This window comes from Macrobrachium nipponense, chromosome 38, assembly GCF_015104395.2.
Source record: "Macrobrachium nipponense isolate FS-2020 chromosome 38, ASM1510439v2, whole genome shotgun sequence".
Classification (NCBI taxonomy): Eukaryota; Metazoa; Arthropoda; class Malacostraca; order Decapoda; family Palaemonidae; genus Macrobrachium; species Macrobrachium nipponense.
The window spans coordinates 39,531,063-39,548,562 of NC_061098.1; the positions used below are offsets into that span (position 1 = coordinate 39,531,063).

At 35.1% G+C, this 17,500-nt stretch overlaps 1 protein-coding gene across 1 annotated transcript in view; it reads left to right on the forward strand.

The window, feature by feature from the left end:
* The first annotated feature begins 2,553 nt into the window (after nt 1-2,553).
* Nucleotides 2,554-17,500, forward strand: part of LOC135209797 (putative neural-cadherin 2) — a 331,667-nt gene continuing 316,720 nt past the window's right edge. The window contains 1 exon segment of the mRNA XM_064242574.1: nt 2,554-3,311. Within this exon segment, the coding sequence (XP_064098644.1) occupies nt 3,254-3,311 (58 nt within the window). The 5' untranslated portion in view covers nt 2,554-3,253.

Below are 17,500 nucleotides of genomic sequence, written 5' to 3' on the forward strand. Positions count from 1 at the left end.
CTTTGTAAGGACATCTATTATACGAAATAGTGTGTGTGCGTCGGCATTTATCTGTCACAACGACGTCCTTGGATGACATTAGTGTTTGTCTGGCATTGTGAACTCGACATATTGAGTTATCTATTTTTAATACCATTATTAGATGATATATTTGGTACAAAGTATTTGTTGAAAATTGTATATATATATAGGTTAAGGTTTTACCCCCGGGATATCCTGCTATCGTATGCTAGGGAATGAGTGCTTTTCTTACTTCCACTGTTTACCTTCTCTTACTCCTTGGCGAGCTAGTTAGGTAGGCGATTGAGGAAGTGACTGGTTTGGTGTTGTGTGAGCGTGTCGCACTTTCCCCCCATCATTCAGTTTTCAGAGGAGCTCTTTCTTTATATGAGTTATTTTGTAAAAATTATTGTTAATCTTTAGTTTATGGTTTCCTGTATCCTCGCTGAGACTCTGCTCTTTGAGTGTTGGTTTGTCAGTGATCATACTCGTTTTGTGGTAGTGATCTGTAATATCAGGTTCAAAAAATCCTTAATAACTTCAGATCATCTTGAGGTTCATAACTATATATATATATATATATATATATATATATATATATATATATATATATATATATATATATATATATATATATATATGCAATGTATGTATTACTTTCGAAATCAACACAAAAATGCTTTATGAGAGAGAGAGAGAGAGAGAGAGAGAGAGAGAGAGAGAGAGAGTACTTATATAGCTGGGAGTATATCTGAAATTGATTTGGTTACGTCACAATATCTGGATTGGAAAATTGACAGTTGGTCTGTTGTGTCTCACTATTTTCTTTCATCTAGTTCGTGATTCTTCGATGATGCAGTTTTCCATTTCAAACCTCGATACATACACCGTGATTTGATGGCGAGTATAGTGAACTTCAATTAGCATTTTGACGTATTTCATCGTCTATTCCAATCTTTACGAAAACCGATTCATAGGATACGGAAGCAACAATGCTGTCAAAGTTTTCTTGACGCCGGTGTCCCTATTGATTCAACAAACAGTCCTCCTTGTCGCTATGGATAGGCGTAGAACTAATTTAAGGCCCTGCACAATTTCTCTTCCTTTCCTCTGAATGACTCTACCACTCTGGGCATCTGCGACATGTCTTTGAGCTAGGCTGTAATGGAAAGTTGTATAATCATAAATCGTATATAGTTTATGGATGACAACAGAAGAAGGCTTCATGCTTGATTCAGAGGATGTTTTGAACTCACAATCTAAACTAGGGTTTATCCACAACTCAGAGAAATGTGTTTAGTTTATAGTTGACAAACAAACAAAAAAAAAAAAAAGAAAAAAAAAACAAAAAAAAAAACTATACTTGATTCAGAGGCCGCTGTGAACTGAGTCTAAGCTACGGTTTGTCGACAATTCAGAGAAATTTATTTTAATTTATTTTCCATGAGAGAGGAACTATTTCAGTGTAACAACATAGCGACTTTCTTATGAAGAATAATGTGCAAATGCAACCTTTAAACATGAGTAAGATAGGCAACTTTGAATTCGTTTTCTTTGTACTATTGTCTACGAAGAAATAGATATTACAAACGTTTTTGACATGCGTATAAAACGCTCGATTTCCATTTCACCCAGAATTTCACTCATTACACCTGTGTGTTATTTGTAAAGTGGTACTTGATGCAGGCAACCAGATTCGCTGAACAGCAGCACCAATATGGGATAAATGTGCTTCGCTGTGGAACTTCTCAGTTCCAGAGGTCCTTTATTCTCGACACCGTTGAACTGTAGAACAGCCTCCCAGAGGATGTTGTGAAATTGAAACATCCAAAGTGACAGTGAAAACGCATTGCATTACTACCCTAATACAGTTCGCCTTTATTGCTTAATTTTTCCTATTTATTTATTTAATTTGTTAAAACTTATTTGCTTTTTTTAAATAAATGATCTCTTCTTTCTGTATTTCCCATTACCCTCTGTCACGCCATCCTAATGAGCACCATAATTTTTGGAAGCTTGAATTTCAAGTCAGTAGCCCCTTTGGTTGGCTTGTTCCAAAATGAATAGGGTACAATCTTCTCCAATATAATTTCCTTTAAATGAGGGCAACTGTGTCAATTGAATAAAAGTTTTAAAAAGTTACATTCCAATACTGTTGTGTTTAACACAAGGTAAGTAGATCTTTGTGCCTAGCGTTAGATTATTTTAAAATGATTTCCAATAGCATTTTCTTTTAACACAGGACAAATGAATCTTTACTACTGTGCATTTAAGAGCCGCGTCTAATTGATTTTCTTTGATAGAATCTTACCAAAGCATCGGATCTGGATCGTATTTTGGAAATAGCTATTTGAAGCCATAGCCTAACTGACAAAAATATCTGATGCTTTGGTAAGATTTGATCGAAGACAATCAATTGGACACGGCCCTGAAATGCACAGTAATGGTGTCAGACTCTTCTAAAACACTTTCCCTCTTTTTAATGAAATAACTGTATAAACCTAATGTGTATGTGTGTAACAGTTATCTTTTTCTCCTCTTTTCGCAGGTGTGAATCTTGAGTAAGTCCCAAGACAGCTTAAACAAAGAAGCCTGGAAATATAATCCCATCATACTTATTGTCCTTTAAAGAGACTGTTGTCTTTGATAACCAAGGACTACTCATTCGCGCATGTCTGCTGCTGCTCCTGCAGCCCCTTGTGCACGGGACAGTGTAATCGTTCAAAGGGGAACCGAATGAGGTGTAGTACACCTTCCGGTTACGTTTCCAATACTCGAGAACTGTTTGTACTCGTTTGTTATCGTACTGCGACAAATGGGCACCATTCAGATAATTCGATTGTTTTCTAATAGTAAGCTCTCTGTAGTAAACAATTAAGGATTGAACCCTTGATAAAATTAAGATAAAAAAGAAGAAAAAGACTTATTTAATGTGTACGTGAACGATGCTAAATCAGATAACTTTTGAAACAGCCGGCGTATCATCATTCAGATGTCTGAAAAGTTTTTTTAAACCTCAGCTCTCTGTGTTAACAATTACGTACAAAAACCCTGGAAAATTCATCGAGATAAAAGGAATAATAAGACTAATGTAGTCTTTAATTTAGCATCGTTACACAGAGAAGAACTCTAGCAACGAAAAGCTTCTCAGAAACGTTTTCAGTCAAGACTCGAAAGCTCCTCACCGGGCCTTTCGTCGAGAAATACTTATCTGGCATTGAGAAGAAGAGCATCGATTCCCATCGCACAGACAATGGCCATCAACGTAGTCCTTCCCATTCTGATTCCACTGGAGGAGGACCTTCGTAATGGTAAGTACTTATATCCCTTTATTATTGCTTTATTCATTTTTGTCATCTTTTTCGAATATTATATACGAAAGTGCTATGCGGCTTCTTCCGTTTTATACGTACGCAATTGATCTTGCATAAGTCTTAATCAACGCACAGTTTGCTAAAATTATATTATATATATATATATATATATATATACTATACTATATATATATATATATAATATCTATAATATATATATATATATATAGTATATACTATATATATATATATATATATATATATATATATATATATATATATATATATATATATATTACATGTCTCCTTAATAATTTCACGACATTCAGATATAATATTATAGTAGGTATGTATAGAAATGTAGGAAAATCAACACACCATTGCATAGCAGGTATGGAATGTGGAATGTCCTGCGTAAATGTAAATGTACAAAAAATAAAATGCTTATTATACAGCTTTGCGATCTGGGTACTAGTGCTCCCCTCCTCCCAACCTATCAGAATATTTTGGAATTCCAACATATTCCAGTTTTTATGGCTCCGGAGGATTCCCCAGAGGGACTATCATTCTTTTTACGAATATGATATGCGAATGTACTGCAGGGCCTGGTCCATTATATATTTATATATATATATATATATATATATATATATATATATATATATATATATATATATATATATATATATATATATATATATATATATATATATATATATATATATATATAGTATATATATATATATATATATATATGTATGTATGTATGTATGTATGTAGTATGATATGTATGTATGTGTGTATGTATGTATGTATGTATGTATGTATGTATGTATGTATGTATGTGTGAGTGTGGGTGTGTGTAGTGTGTATATATGTGTGTGTGTGTGTGTGTGTGTGTGTGTATGCATTAAGCTATAAATGTCCTTTAATATCTGTTTTGCTCTACCTCGGAATTAATATATTTCCATATATGTTAACCGAACTGGAAGTTTTTAGTTGATTAGAAATTTTTGGCTCATGGGGCTCGAACTAAGGAACCAAGAATATAGGATATACAGTGATGCGTTTACCCACAAAGCTATTGTGAGAGTATAAGGTAATGCTGCCTATCAGCTGAAAATCCCTGTTGCGATCATACAAGCATTTAGCTTCAAATGTCCTTTTGTGATGGTAATTGCTTCGAAGCAAAAGAAGTTAAAGGAAAGGAAAACGCATTTTCGAGAAGTTCGGCAGCAAGGAGGCTTTCGCGTCCGTGTTGGAGGCACCTGTTCCCGCGGTTGTTCTGGAATCGTCAGGCGTGTTGTGGAGCGCAACACACGCCTAAGTGTCGGGAGAAACGCAGCGAAATATGATGCAATATTCCGTCGAGAGTCTTCTAAGAAGTTCTAGTAATCTCGGGAGCCTGTGACGTTCGCTGTAGGCTCTGCCCCCAGAGTGCCGTATAAATACGACGGTCGAAGAAGGAGAAAACAGAGATCGTCAGAGTTCATCAGTTAGTCACAGAGAGATATCCTCAGTAAGAGCCACAGATCATATTATCAGTGAGAGATCAGCAGCAGCAGAGATCATCCGAGAGAGATAAGAGAAAAAGGAACCGACGAAGGATAAGAGGAAAAGTTGCTCAAGAGTTGGTTGGATTCTGGTCTAGTCGTCTTCAGGAGTGGACGACCGAGTTATCTCGACGTTGAGCAGATTTCAGAGAAGAAAATGTCCTGCTAGATGTTTTGGGGAGTTCCTGCCTTTCAAGTATCAAGAGTAGACATTATTTTCTGCAATACGGAGTCAAGAAGACGTCAGCAATCGCCATTTTCATTTCGTGAAGCCATCGCTTCGTGTCGCTAAACTAAGCAGCAAGTATTTGAATTACCTCACTGTTCCCCCAGTTCATGCAGTGTAAGATTCTATCCTTTTATGTAAATAGGAGATACCATTCTGCCTTTACCTTTGTTGGTAAGCTTGTGAATAAACCTTTGCTGTGTTAGTGTTCTTTCTATGTTCGTATCCCCAGTTTCAACTGTTGGTGTTGAAATAATTTTTTTTTTTATTTCATATCGAACCTGAAGCAGACTTCTCTAACAGAGGCCGTAATGCCTTTAATATCTAAGTTTCTCTACCTCGGAATTAATGTTTTCTTATATGTTAACCAATTGATAAGAAATTCGTCGGCTCATGGGCTCTAACGATGTAACCAAGAATTCAGGGTGTACAGTGACGTGCTTACCCACAAGTCCATCATGCGAGGTATAAGTTAAATCCCATGAGCCAACAAATTTCTTAACTAAAAAATTTCCCTTTAGTTAACATATATAAGAATATATTACTTCCGAGGTAGAGTGAATTAGATATTAAAGGACATACCACAGTAGATGCACGTGACTTCCGTACATAAGTGATTACCATAGTAAAATGACAGGCAGATGTTTAGTATACCAAGCGCTTTCTCGTGTTTATTCACGCAACTTTGGGGGTACAAATTGGAGACAGTTGGAAAGAAGGTTACAAGGTAAACATAAAGATCAAGAGTACCAGATATTTAATTGTGAAAGGGTAATAAACAAAGAGATGATGGAGGATCTGGATTCAAGAGCGGTCACAAACTAAAACCATAGACTTAACCATAACCTGAGAGATTCAGAAGTTCAACCATACAAAATCCAAAAATATGTACAAAGCAGAATATATTAATTTTGTTGCTTACATTGATAAACAGCTTTTTGAATTGTGAAGGCACTGAGTTTAAACAAACCAAGACTTGAATTTAGAACACTTCAATCATTTGACTTGATGAGAGTTTAAACAAACCAAGATTTAAATTTAGAACACTTCAATTATTTGGCTTGATGATAGTTTAAACCAACCAAGACTTAAATTTAGAACACTTCAGTTTAAACAAACCAAGACTTGAATTTAGAGCACTTCAATTATTTGACTTGATGAGAGATTAAACAAACAGAGACTTAAATTTAGAACACTTCAATTATTTGACCTGATGAGAGTTTAAACAAACCAAGACTTAAATTTAGAACACTTCAATTATTTGACTTGATGAAAACAACTAGATTCAATTATTTTCATTTTAGCGTGCCATTACAGGGGACTAAGGATCTTGTTTCACTCCAGTTAATAGGATGATCTAAATCCCTCATATGTATGAATAATGGATCTTCGGCAGTTTATCACAGATTATTGGTGTTGTTTGATTCGTTGCGAAAATGATTTTCCAGTTTGTCCTTAATATATTTCATCACACTTTTTACACGGGATATCCAGCCACGAACATCTTTAGGAGAATTTTACATGCCACATCTACAAAAAAGCCTTAGGGTATTTGAAGTTCAAGGCAATATTTTAAATAGTTTTATTCTCAGCATCAGTAAACAGACATGTAAAGCCCCTAAGAACATCCCAGAAAAAATTGAGAATTTAACGTTTTGATGGTGATTATAATTTTTATGGTGATTATAATTTTTTATAAATGATTTTTCGAAAGCCTGAAAAAATTAAATTTCTAACATTTCTATGGACTGTTGCATCAAGAAATTTCAAATTACAGTTTCTTTCTTCCTCTGCAATAGATTTTATAGAAGGGACTAAATTATTGAGCTTAATCAGAAATTCAAGGAGATTTTCGTGAAGTGACCAGATACAGAAAGTATCGTTCACATACATAAACCATATAAATTTTAGGGGCAAAATTCTTTGTCTAAAAAATTCCATGTAAATATTGCTAAGGACAGGAGACAAGGGATTACCCATTGCCATGCCAAACTTTTGTACAAAAAATTCATAACCTTATAAGACCAATGAGGTTTACTACAATTAAAGGCATATCGTAACTTTCTAATTCTTCCTCCGAAAATTCAAGTCAGTCATCTACAGGCATTTTTGTATATAAAGAGACATCAAAACTAAGCATATAAAAATAAGAATTCAAATTTAACCTATTCAGTTTGTCTATAAAGTCAACGTTGCTTTTTACATTCGTGTTTAAAACGGTTCCTACCAAAGCTGTAAGAATTTTGACAAGCCATTTAGATAAATTATAAGTCACTGAACCTACTGTACTAATGAATGGTCGTAAGTTCTTCTTTTTTATCAGATTTTTTTCTGTTAATTTACAAATATATTTATGGCAGTATGATTCCCCATTAACTATGTGGCATCGTTCGTATGTATTTAGCAACTTAATGTGGCAGCTTTCGTTTCTATTTGACAATGTGGCAGCGTTCGTATGTATTTGATAACTAACGCCTCGCATATTATAAAAGCAGGATCAAGAGACGCTTTCACCTGTAGTTCACCTCTTCATTTCATGGCGTTTTGAGTCTTGTCAGAGGTTTGTCAAAAGCCCTTTCTTGCTGACACTCGACGCGGGAAGGAGGGAACTGTTTCGTCTCCCGCAACCTATTCCGCCCCCCCCCCCCCCCTCTTGCATTTTGGCGAAATTTTAATGAGGCAAAATTTCATTTTTTACTGCTCATCAGGCGGCTGTATGAATTTGCGTGCCTCTTAGAGAGATAGAGCAGGCGAGCGTTCCTTCATTTAAATATCTTCAGGAATCTCTTACTGAGAGAGAGAGAGAGAGAGAGAGAGAGAGAGAGAGAGAGAGAGAGAGAGAGTTAGTTTCATAATGCTCTGTATATGTACACTCGAAAATTACTGAGTACACATAATTTACAATCATTTAACATCATAGAAATAGTCAGCCAATTTGAGTATAGATGATGGCCAAATATGAATGTCTTTTTTTCATTTTCCATTATGTAACAATAATTTCTTTAAAGAATACAAATATGCATAAGTATTCAAGATTTCATTGTTCTGTTATATAAACCAATTAACTGCCCAATGGCCTCAATAACAGCAAAACAAAGTGAAATCCACAAATGCAATTAGTTTGACTTCAACTACAGTTGATATGTTTTATGGAAATAAGGCAAGGATCAATGCGACTTCCATAGAAGCTAAATGGCAGAGGTTGTTCTCAATGGCAGAGGGGCATAAATCATTAATTTTGCTCCGATGCTTTGTGAGATCTAATTCTAATTGTAAAAATAAAAAAATAAAAAAACAGTGGATTAGGCGTTTGTTCATATACTGTGCATTTTTATACAGTTGAGTGCAATTTATATTCCATTTGTATTCGCTTGTTCCGGCAACATATATTTACCGACATTTATTTAAGTAAATTTGCAAATTCACATTACCTCCAATATACCAAACAAATGGTATTTGTGGGAAACATATATATATATATATATATATATATATATATATATATATATATATATATAGAGAGAGAGAGAGAGAGAGAGAGAGAGAGAGAGAGAGAGAGAGAGACGAGAGAGAGAGAGAGAGAGAGAGCGAGGGAGCAGGACAAGCTAAAACATTTTATTGTCCTGATGTTTACGTATACACCAGACTTTATTTCAGCTTTCTGAAAAATAGTGTCCTTCAACTCTCCCTTCAATTTTCATCTCTTCTCTTCCCGCCTTTTCTGCTACTCGTCCACTCAACATGGCTGACAGAGCGGAGAAGCTGTTCATTTGCCAACTGTTTGAGTGACAGTCAGTTACGAGAGAAAGCTGGAACTCGATGTGTGATTGGGAGGATAAGATTCAGAGGCGGAAGAAAGCAAAGGATGCCATTCGGCTGAAATGGAATTGGTGTCATTCTGGGATCCATGAGCTGGAAAGAGAGAGAATAGCGGATAGGGAATTTTTTTATGTTTGGGGTGACGTGATGGGATCTTTGCTCTTTGCATACAACCTCTTCCAAGCGAAATTGGACGAATTGGTGTCTTATTTTGTGCAAGATTCGCTTGTTACAATTGACTGATTCGTCTATACATTCGACTTCGATATGAATGGGCATCAACATCGGCAGGAGTTTTGAGTAGATTGGTATTTTATATATATATATATATATATATATATATATATATATATATATATATATATATATATATATATATCTATATATCTATATATATATATATATATATATATATATATATATCTATATATCTATATATCTATATATCTATATATCATATATATATATATATATATATATATATATATATATATATATATATATATTATATATATATTTATTGTGTGTGTTTGTGTGTGTGTAAATAAATTCTCCTGTAAAGACTGAATACATCTCAAGTATAAAAGGCCCATTAACAAAAACACTATGGTTTAAAGCTTAAAGACTATATTTCGGTGGACTAACTCCCACCCTTATCAATTAGTGAATGACAAAGAAGTTACATTTGCGAAATATATAGTAGTGGGAGATATGCCCTTAGGCGATGCCTGAGGTCACCGCTAAGACGACATCTTGACATACTAGAAAAGTGAGTGAGGCAATTTTTATGTCTTTCAACAAAAATTATATTCCTTGGTACTAAGTGTAAATTTTAAAGTAGAATCGGAAAACAATAGCCAAATCTCCTTTTTAGATTTTTTAATCATCAGAACTAATAACAACTACAAATTCACAGTCTTCAGTGTATTTTCATACGTACATTTTTACAGCTATTATGACATTTCAGTTAAACTTGGCATAGCAAGTAACTTATTTCTTAGAGCCCTGGGAATTTGTTCCCCTAATTTTCTTAACAAAGAACTTGAAACAATCAGAAATCAACTTATCTTGTTAAAATACCCAAAGCACATATTAGAAAAAGCCATACATAAAGCAAAGAGTATTTTTACAAAGCCACAGAAAACAAAGAAAAGGAAAAATTCACAAACAAACTCATAATCCCTCGTGGATAATTTACGAGATATCACACAAACCTTAGGCCATCCTGACCCTTTCGTCTTCACTTATTTGAATACATTGGGGAAATCCTTATTTAACGTTCAGCAGAAACCAGTTTCTAAAGACGTAGGAGTCTATGAAATCCCCTGTAAGGATTGTCAGAAGTCATACTATGGATTCATAGGAAAATCTCTTTCTGAAAGATTAACTTAACATAAGCATTCAGTTAGATATGGACAACATTGTTCAGCAATTTTCCATCATATAAATAATATGAACAATACCACAGATTGGAACTCATCCCGAATTTTATACAAAAGCAGCTGTCTATACAAATGTCAGATGATAGAATCTTCACTGATAAAATACAACAGTTATGAAACTCTGCCAATAGTAATTTGCATGAGTGTAGATAGGATAAGTTCTCAGTATCCTTTATGGATATTGAGAATTTTGAATTGTTCGGTTCTTTATATATAGCCTAGGCCTGCAAAACCATTTTTCATTTATCTTGTTTGTGTGTTAATAGTCTCTCATGGCTGAATTAAAAACTATTTTAGTGTCAATATTGAAATGAAACAGGATTACAAATTGGACTAAATAAACAAAAAAGAAGGCATTCGTTATCGTCTCTGCTTTGAAACGTAATTGATGATTATTAGCAGAATTATTTTTTTACACAGCAATTTACAATTGCTGTCATAATGCTGTGCTTCATATAACATAATAATCTCACGTGTATGAAGCAACAAAAGTGGGCATTCTTTATAATAATCTCACGTTTACGAAACAACAATAGGGGACATTCTTTTTATATTAGTCATCCTGTTACGTATTGCATCCATTTTCTTCTCAAGGAAATCCCTCAACAGAAAACGTAATTTGAAGAAAACGTTATTTTGCGTCCTGGAATAAGCGTTTTCATAACACATGTGCTCTTGTAAAAGGAAACGAAAAATTCATTTTTATGGGTAACTTTCAACTATTATGGGAACTGCTCATGACTTTTGTATACTTCGTAAACATCCTCATTAGAAATAATCCTCTAACTTTCTAATCGATTCCTTGCACGATAAGCTAATCTTAATGATAAAATAATGACAATTTATTTAGAATTGCAGGCTTAAAAATGCTTTGTTCACGTGGAAAAATATAGGCTAGTAGGTCTGAGTGATTTTTCGAAATTCATTTTATTGCTTCAGAGAACAAAGTGATATACTTTCGGATACTGCTGCTCCGTATCCCTCTGAAGGGACACGGAGGAGTATCCGAAAGTCTCTCCTTGTATATTTCTTTTAGCATTGCACAATATATTTTAACACTACTGTGGCTTATGATTGTCAATATTATATCCTCGTTACGGAGGTTAATTAGTTCATTATTATTATTATTATTATTATTATTATTATTATTATTATTATTATTATTATTATTATTATTATTATTATTATTATTATGGTTAAAGAATAAAACAAATAAAGATAACAGTTAATCGTTTTACACCGTGGCTGTTTACGTTTAGTTGCTCTCCATCTGATGTATATTTATTGCTGTATATGACAATTATTACGTATTAGTTCACCTCATAGTAATTTAATGTCTACGAGAGAGAGAGAGAGAGAGAGAGAGAGAGAGAGAGAGAGAGAGAGAGAGTAGATTTGCTGGTCATTTTCCTCTTAAAACAATGATATCTTCCGTATTACGTAAGTCAACATATAAATGACAAGCACAAAATCATTTGGTGAATTGTGCGTGGTATAGTGTATTCTATACCATTAGAAACACGTATTCATTTTTTGGAACGTATCCTAAACATGTAGTTATGAGAAATATCGAGGGCAGTTGCAAATTATGTCCCGTAAGAGTTGTCAGAAAATCCGTAATGCAGATTTCTATTCCATTTTTCCGTCCACCTGCATCTTATAGTAGGGATTATCTCTTCAGCGATTAAGTTCCCCGTTGAACGAGTGGTTTACGTGCTCGCCTACCGATTCGGTAGTCCCGGGTTCGATTTCCCTTCTGCCAATCAGACGAATTTGTTTCTGGTGATTAGAAATTAATTTCTCAATACAATGTGGCTCTGATCCCACAATAAGCTCTAGGTCTCGTTGCTAGGTAACCAATTGGTTCCTAGCCACGTAAAATTATGTAATCCTGTCAATCAGCTCAGTGGTCTGGTTAAACTTTCATATACTTGAATTATATTTCTTCCACGAAAATAATCGTAACGTTTGAATTAATTAGACTCAAGGCAATTATTGCCTCTGCCTTCGCATCAACAGACGAAGAGGAATTAAATAAAGTAAGTGTCGTATACATACAAATATATATATATATATATATATATATATATATATAGAGATATATATATATATATATATATATATAGATACATATATATATATATATATATATATATATATATATATATATATATATATATATATATATGTATGTAATACGACACTTACTTTATTTAATTCCTCTTCGTCTGTTGATGCGAAGGCAGAGGCAATAATTGTCTTCAGTATAATTATTTCAAACGTTATGATTATTTTCGTGGAAGAAATATAATTCAAGCATATGAAAGTTTAACCAGACCACTGAGCTGATTATATATATATATATATATATATATATATATATATATATATATATATATATATATATATATATATATATATATATATATATATGTATTGTTACAAACCTCTGGGGTTCTAGTACAGGTTCTTAGGTACTTTACTTTGCTAGGATCGTAGACAGTAAATGCAACCCATGTTCAAGGAAAGCAAGCACAAAAACACTCCAGAAAAACTTAATAGTATTTATTACAAAACGGAAATAAACGACTTAAATCAGCCTTGTAGGTTTAAGTAAAATAGGTACAGCAAAACAGCTTTAAGCAAGAGGACTGAATACCAGGTCCTCAACGAGCCACAAGGCACCCTAAAGCTAAACATCTAAACCCTACTAGAAAAACAGAGGAGGAGAACAAATATTTCATAAATCAGAGGATCCAAATATATGCCGGCCAAAACTATCCTAAATAACAAAAGGCTGAAGGAAGTGGAAGGTATCAAAACAAGGAAAACCTTAAATTTACCTACCTAGCCATAAAACTAAAGATATGGAATACTATCCACCAATAAACAATAAACAATAATGGCAACAATAAGCTTATAATATAAACAAGTAAAAACTATGACAAAGTATATGTATATATATATATAATATATGTACCGCACGTACACTGACAGTTCTAATCCTTACGTCGGGGATGAACAACTGAAGACGGGTCGAACTAGGAGTCCATAGTGAGCTCCAAACTGCTACTAAATGGATGGACACGATCGCCAGGACAAAAGGGGTATAAGGCTCCTTGAAGGAAATAACAGCTATACTGTCTTACCTGGCGATTGCCTCCCTACGTTTCTCCTCACGAGCCAGTGCTCACACACATCCCCGAAGAAATGCAGAAGGACGAAGGCAGAAGTGGCAGGTAAATCCGTAATCAGTACCTGGAACCAGCGACGGTACCAATTTTCCGTGGGCTCCTCTGACAGGAATAAGGGGTAATACGAGAAATTGCAAATAGCATACGCTTCTGCGGAACCCTGTAAAGCAGACACTATGGTCACAAGTGAATGAAGAGCCGTGATCTACAGTACCAGAGTCGCAGGTGACTAAGGCACCTACGAACGGTCGTGAGGAAAGATTCCAACAGCGCCGTTTCCAAAATACACTGCCAAAAGGTCATCCTCCAATAATCCAAAAAAGTGCTCAAGGGGATGGTCTGACAAGGAGCGTTCCAAAGCCTGAACTTCATCAATCACCAACTCCACAAAAGGTTCTCCAGTTGCTGGAATTGGATTTAAAGGGGCTTTTGGAATTGGTTGATTGGGTCTTCCCATCACCTGACATGCTTCACAACTATTTACAAACAGTTTTACTGAAGACTTTAAGCCTGGCCACCAAAAATATTTAGCTAACCTACTAAAAGTTTTACACACACCAAAGTGGCCAGAAAAAGTCTTCATGTGCCAATTTCAAAACTGAATCTCTGAACTGAGTAGGGACCACTATCTGCTCGTTTCGAGATGTTATACCAAGGGCATGAGAAGAAGGGCGACTAACTCTATATAACACACTTTTTATAACACAAAACCGTGGTTTAGTCAAATCACTTGTATCACCCAGTTCAAAATTGAACTCTTCCTTCTGAGCTTCAATAAACTTTGAACGATCCCGATCAGGTTTTAATAACTTACCAAAAAGCTTATCACTACTACTAACTACAGACCCGGGCCTTTCTACTTCTACAGCTAAACTACTAAAATGTAAATCATCATCATCATCATCATCATGTAACAAATCTGCTGCCTTTGCAGCAGCTCGTGTCGTTACAGCCACTGGACAAGCATTCAAGGACAATATTGGAAACAATTCACGTCCCTTGTCATCCAACATGTCATTACCCAGTATACCATCTATGCCTGGGATTGGTAGGCTTTCTACAACAGCTAATTCTGTCTTCCTATTATAACCAGGGAAGGACAATTCCACCTCAACTAAAGGTGCTGATACCATTGTGTTCGGGAAACCTCCCAAAACCACAAAATCACCTGAATTATTAACTAGGCCCTTCAAAGATTCCTTCAATACCAGAGACCGAGCAGCCGCCCCAGTATCCCGCAAAAACTTCACCTTTAGGGTTTTCGATTCGGTAATCAATTTCCCAAGCCAAATATATTTATCATAAAGTCATAAATCCCTACTAGGAGATAAAGAACCAACATTTTGCCCCTTGCTACAACCATCATTAGCCACCAACACTGGTGGATTCTCAACCTGAGACTTATTAGACATAGGTTTTTGATAATTAGCTACCGATTATTGTTGTTTCTTTCTTTGGAGGTACCTCCTTCTGGCGCTACACTGTGCTTGAAAATGTCCTGGTTCATTGCACCAGAAGCAGGTCCTTCTTACTCTATTACCATTACCAGAAGTTAACTTATTACTTTTGGAGAAAACTCTAGTGTAAGATCCACTTGAGCTCTCTCCCTGAGCATCTCCAGTCCTATTCTTGTGCAGATTCCCCTGGACATGATTATCTCCAGGACCACCTGATTTCATTTGATAATTATTTGACTTACCAGGCTGAAAATTAACTACAGATCCAAGATTACCTGACCCTGCCCGATGAGTCAACACAAATTCATCCGCTACCTGGGCAGCCTTACCCAAACTGACTGCTTTAACCTCCTCAAGATAAATTCTTAATTCCTTGTTACAAGCCTTTTTAAATTCTTCTAGCAACTTAAGCTCTCTCAAGGATGAGAAGGAGACTACTTGACGACTCTTAAGCCAGTCGTCAAACTGCTCCTCCTTGAGACGAGCAAATTCCACAAATGAGAGTGAGACAGGTTTAGTAAAATTACGAAACTTAAGGCGATAGGCCTCAGGCACCAAGTCGTAAGCCTTAACCCTTTGATTACGCCTGGGATGAGATCTCACAGGTCCCCAGAACCCGGAGGTTTTCTGACGGGAGTCACCTGTAGTATGCTACCAGACGCACGAAAACGTAAACAATCATTGTAACAGCTCGTTTCTTTGTTGTTTTCCTACAAATTAACCTGTTTTAGTTTTATGATAATATTTTGACAGTAGTCATCCGTAATATATATAATATGTAATTATGTAACATCACAAATAAATAAACATATCATATGTACTATATATCGGGGTTTACTGTTGCCAGAGGTATGAGTACTTCACTAAGTGCGGACGAGACATTTTTTTTTTCTTTTTATTCATTTTGAATCCCCGAAACACATCTACAGCACAGTTGAATATTAGTGTTAACAGTTATTTGCATATCCGCCAGAAAACTAATAATGAAAATATTGATCATTTTTATGTTTCCGCTTACAAAATTGAGATTTATTATTTTTGAGAGAGAGAGAGAGAGAGATTTACCAAGATACACACCCTCTAATTGTACAACAATAACTCCAATAGGCGTAATTACAATAATGGTTGTAAATGAGGACATCACTGATTATATATTAACCCCATTTCTGAATGATATTCATAGCAATAAAAAAGTAACCAGTCGACAAGAAATACCATACGTAGTTTTAGAAATTATGATTTATGAACGCTTTGGGAGCTCTTATATAAGACTAGCATGGAATTTGTCTTGTCTCGATTTTCCATTCAGACGTACACTTAGACTTATAAAACTCTTGACTATGGGAGATTTACGAATATATTTAGTACTTTATGTCAATCATGCTTTATATTTCAACGATATAGAATAACTTCTAATAACTTATTATACATTCTTGGAAATAAATAGGAATTTTATCTATTCAAGATTACATTTTTTTTTAGGTGTATGTAGGAATTCTTCTTAGATATTTACATTATTTGTTACACCATTATTCTGAGACTGCTATTTAGAAAAAATAACTATCTCCGACACCTTCCATGATAATGGAGAATACCGTTTCTTACCGGGAAAAGTGTTTATGTGTGAGAGAGAGAGAGAGAGAGAGAGAGAGAGAGAGAGAATACCGTGTTACTTACCGGGAAAGTGTTTATGTGTGAGAGAGAGAGAGAGAGAGAGAGAGAGAGAGAGAGAGAGAGAGAGAGAGAGAATACCGTGTTACTTACCGGGAAAGTGTTTGTGTGAGAGAGAGAGAGAGAGAGAGAGAGAGAGAGAGAGAGAGAGAGAGAAGCTGCTGCCAAATAATAAATGAACACAAAGAAAAATTTGAATATCTTTTTGTGCCATATAAAAAGGTAAATTATTAAATGGGACCAGGTTAAATGAATAAAAGGAGACATAATAATCGTTCCCCCAGAGCCTCTCCATCACCTGTGAAAATTATTCTAGCAGATTATACGTTTGCTGTCTACAAGTGGTGAATTCTTTTGTTATTTTTGGCCTAAGCAGTAAAGGTTATTGCAAAAAGGACTACTAGACATCCTAAAAATTGTCTGTCGTCAGAAATTTCCCCAATGTTTTTATATTCATCTATTTCCTATTCGCCTTTCATACCTTGTCTCCGTATTCCGAATGAGAAAAAGAGAAAAAACAACCCCTAGGGCATGAAGCGATTAGTCCTGGTCCCACACAAAAGGTACGCGCGCTGCATGGGTCCGTATAAGTACTCGCTCTAGCCGGGATTATTCATAGCCTAAAGGAATCCTTACCAATAACACCCGGCCCCAACGTTCCTGCGTTGCTAATCACTTTTATCACAAGTGGAGGAAACTGAGTTAATTTCTTTACTGGAACAGTAACAAAAAAAAAAAAAAAAAAAAGTAAATTATATTACCCAAACACGCACGCACAAACACACACACACACACACACACACACACACACACACACACACACA